General features: G+C 38.4%; 1 protein-coding gene across 1 annotated transcript; it reads left to right on the top strand.

Annotated features, from left to right (window-relative positions):
• The first annotated feature begins 2,683 nt into the window (after positions 1-2,683).
• ATP5F1E (ATP synthase F1 subunit epsilon) lies at positions 2,684-2,896 on the top strand. The gene has a single exon (XM_009640214.2). It carries the CDS (start codon positions 2,705-2,707, stop codon positions 2,858-2,860), a length of 156 nt encoding a protein of 51 aa, XP_009638509.1. The 5' UTR covers positions 2,684-2,704; the 3' UTR covers positions 2,861-2,896.
• Positions 2,897-3,553: the final 657 nt, after the last annotated feature.

The raw sequence follows: 3,553 nt of genomic DNA, 5'->3' as shown, positions 1-3,553 counted from the left end.
CAGTAGCCAAAACACTGGTGTGTTATCAACACCTTTCTAGCCATCAGTAGAAAGCACAGCGCTATGAAGGCTGCTATGGGGAAAACGAACTCTATCTCAGCCCAACCCAGTACAGGTTGAATCTTACATACAGCCTTGTCTACAACTCTTTGGATGCAAGAAAGGTGCAATACATCATTCAAAGTGATAAGGATTTATACATGCTTAAGTAGACAGTATAGATTCTTCATCTTGCAATAGGGATGCTTTTCTGTCTGAAGAAAGTACATAAGATGCCAAAATGGTTAATAAGTAAGGAATTATGTTCAACTAAAACACTCTTGTGAACCGACTTGTTTCAATTGATTTAGTCGCTCAAAACCTTTTCTTATGTTTAAATTGTATTTTTTCCTCTAGCTTAGAATTTATTGTCATTTACTTTAGAAAAAAAGTCACTTCTATCTAGAGAAAGTTTTTTGAATAACTTGTGACAACATTTATTCAACATAATTATTTTTTCTAAATATTCAGAAAATGTCAAAGATTGGATTGCTGCAGCAAGAGCATTTATATGGCAGTAGGACTGCTATACAACATCAGCTTCATGTTTGGGGTGGTTTTTTTTCCAGATCAAAAGTGCGTGTAGTAAGGTTTCCCACCTTCCTTGGACCAAATACTAGAGAGTTTCAAAAAATGAGTTTCAGTTGTTCATGCAGCAGATACCTCCCACTGTCTTTAATTATATGATGACACTGCTTTTTATATAACATAATTTGATAGATATGTATTTGATTATTTTCTTACATGTGGATAAGTATATAATGCTATCTCACACTTAAAAGTATCAAGCATGCTACGTTTAATGATCAGGGAGTGGCACATCTATGGAAACCATATTGTAAACAAAATATACATGATATACAATGAAATAAGTGAGGTCCTTTTCTTTTTGAGATACTAGCAGAATTTTGAAATCTATATAGGTTAGAAATTACTTTAAGAAGTGTCATCGTGCTAAATAAATTTCTGTGATTGCATAACAATCATGCACAATACATAAAACCTACTGTAGGAGAAATATTCAGTGCTAGTAAAATCTAAATCAATGTCCTTTGATTATCATAATGGTGAAAGTCCTATTTCCTGTAGAAGTTTGTTTCTGCCCATATGAAAGGTTTTCAAGTTTGTTATTGAGATGGTAAAGTTTATAGTTTCCCTTACAAATAGTAAGCCATCTGAATGAAACTGCAAAGGTGGATTTACTGATAAGGTAGGATATCTGGATCTTATAACTTCTAGGGCCATGTTGCCATAGCTGTGGTAACCAGCACTTGGGGTGGTTGTTCAGGAGATGATGTGTGGGGATGGTAGAGCTGCCTAGCTGGTGTCATTCCTTCTGGAGGAAACAGCAGCAGCGGGAAGAAAAATTTGCTGAAAGTGGTTTGTTTTTATTAGCAAATTAACTACAGTTTTATCAGCTAGCTCTTTTGAAGTAGATTAAGCCACACCCAGCACAGGACCATGTTGGTTGTGCCTGGTATGATGTCTGTTCCCCACCACCTGAGGAGAGAAGAGCCTCATGGTGGTGCCACCTACTGCATCTGCTTCAGAGGTTCATCCAGGCTCTTCGTATTCACATGAAAAAAAAATGGATAGATAGAGTGAGGGATCTAGCAAGTGCTTTTTTAGTGAGTTTGGAAACATAAAGATCTTTCTCCTCATGGAGCATTATAGTGCCAATGAATCTTAATTAACCTTGAAAGGGTATTAGTTGAGGGTGTGATCTTCTGTTTCAGTTTGGAGAAAAGAAATGGCCCATTTCCATAATAACTAGAATAGTTAAGCTGCTTCTAAATTTGAGTCTACAAGTACCTGTTGGTTTGTTTGTAAAAGATAGTTTGCATACATATTTTTAATTAGTAAAATACTGAAGTGGCTGTCTTCACACCTGCATTACATATACACACTTGTTTTCTTTCTTTCTGATATATACCTTTGGATGTCAGATCATAGGCAAGTTTTGTAGCTATTGGATTTAATTTCTAAGATACTTAAAGGACAGGTGGCTTAAAAGTGTTTTTTCATCCCGGTAAAGTAGATTTTAACTAGGAACAATGATTGCTAGATTAACTTCCTGCATATGCAACTGTAACAGGAATCAAATATTTACTAATTATCCCCTACACTGGCACCAAATTTCTTGGGTAATCTGGATTTCTAAATCACATCAAAACCTAATAGAACTCAGGACACCTTAAAAATGAAAGGACTGTATAAATCAGTGTTAATGGGGAGAATCTAGTTAAATCAGACATTTTCTATGGGCATATTTTATCTTTGTCATTTGAAACAATAAAAAGATGGTTGTAAAATAATGTTTTGGGAATGAAGAATTTTTCTGCCTCAAAAGTAGAGCTTTCATTATGTTGCTCTAGGTAGGAGAAATTTAAATGCAGATCCTATTGCAGACTTCATCTTCATGAAGGCTGGATCAAAGGGAAATTAATATGTTACATAAGAATCACCAGAAATTACTTGATCAAGGGATCAGTGCTCAGGCCTCATCTAAGTCAAACTTTAAACACCTTTAAAAGTAGTAATTCCCCAAGCTGTCTGTCTACCTATTCCAGCACTTGACCACCTTCATTGTGAAAAACATTTAGCAAATAGCCAGTTGGACTTATCCTGGTTATTACTTCTCCCTGTGTCCCTGGGAGCCGCAACCATGGTGGCCTACTGGTGGCAGGCTGGGCTCAGTTACATCCGGTATTCTCGGATCTGTGCCCATGTTGTTAGAGCAGCAATGAAGCCTCAGTACAAAGCAGAGGCGGAGAGGGCGGCCGTGGTCAATGTGAAAACTGTGAAACCCAAGAAGGAATAAAATGAACTGATCTGTGGCAAATACTCTTTGCAAACTGCAAAGCTGTAGGTAAGCTCAAGACTCCACAATATAACATCATCATATTAACTGTAAAACTTGCTTCTGGAACGGGTTGTCCAGAGAGGTAGTGGATTCCCCATCCCTGGAAACATTCAAGGCTGGGTTGGATGGGGCTCTGAGCAATCTGATCTAGTCAAAGATGTCCCTGCTTGCTGCAGGGGAGTCAGACTAGATGACCTCTAAAGGTCCCTTCCAACCCAAAGGATTCTATGATTCTGTGTACTTCTGAGAAGAGTCTGGGTTCAGCCACCTCATGGGACAGTATAGAGGAGAGAGATGACAAGATCATCTTCCCTGAGCCTTCTCTTCAGAATGCTGAACTAACCCAGATCCTTCAACTACTCCTTATGGATCATGATCTCCAGGCCCAGCCATCTTGATGGCCCTCCACTGGACTCGCTTCAGTGTCTTTCTATGCCTGTCATCTTACCAGAGAGTCCAAAATAGGTCATAGTACCTCAGATGTGGTCTCACAAGTGCTCAAGAGAGGAAGGATCACTTTCATAGACCTGATGGCTACACTTTTGCTAACGCAGCTCAAGATGTTCTTGGCTATCTTTAGTTGAGGTTTTATTAAAGCCATCTTTTGCAGTTCAGGACCATGTTAAGATAGGTCAGGCACACTGGAAGAAA

The sequence above is a fragment of the Egretta garzetta genome, unplaced genomic scaffold (genome assembly GCF_000687185.1).
Source record: "Egretta garzetta isolate BGI_Z169 unplaced genomic scaffold, ASM68718v1 scaffold336, whole genome shotgun sequence".
Taxonomy (NCBI): Eukaryota; Metazoa; Chordata; class Aves; order Pelecaniformes; family Ardeidae; genus Egretta; species Egretta garzetta.
The sequence above is the reverse complement of the archived record's forward strand: the minus strand, read 5'-3'. Positions and strand labels throughout refer to the sequence as shown.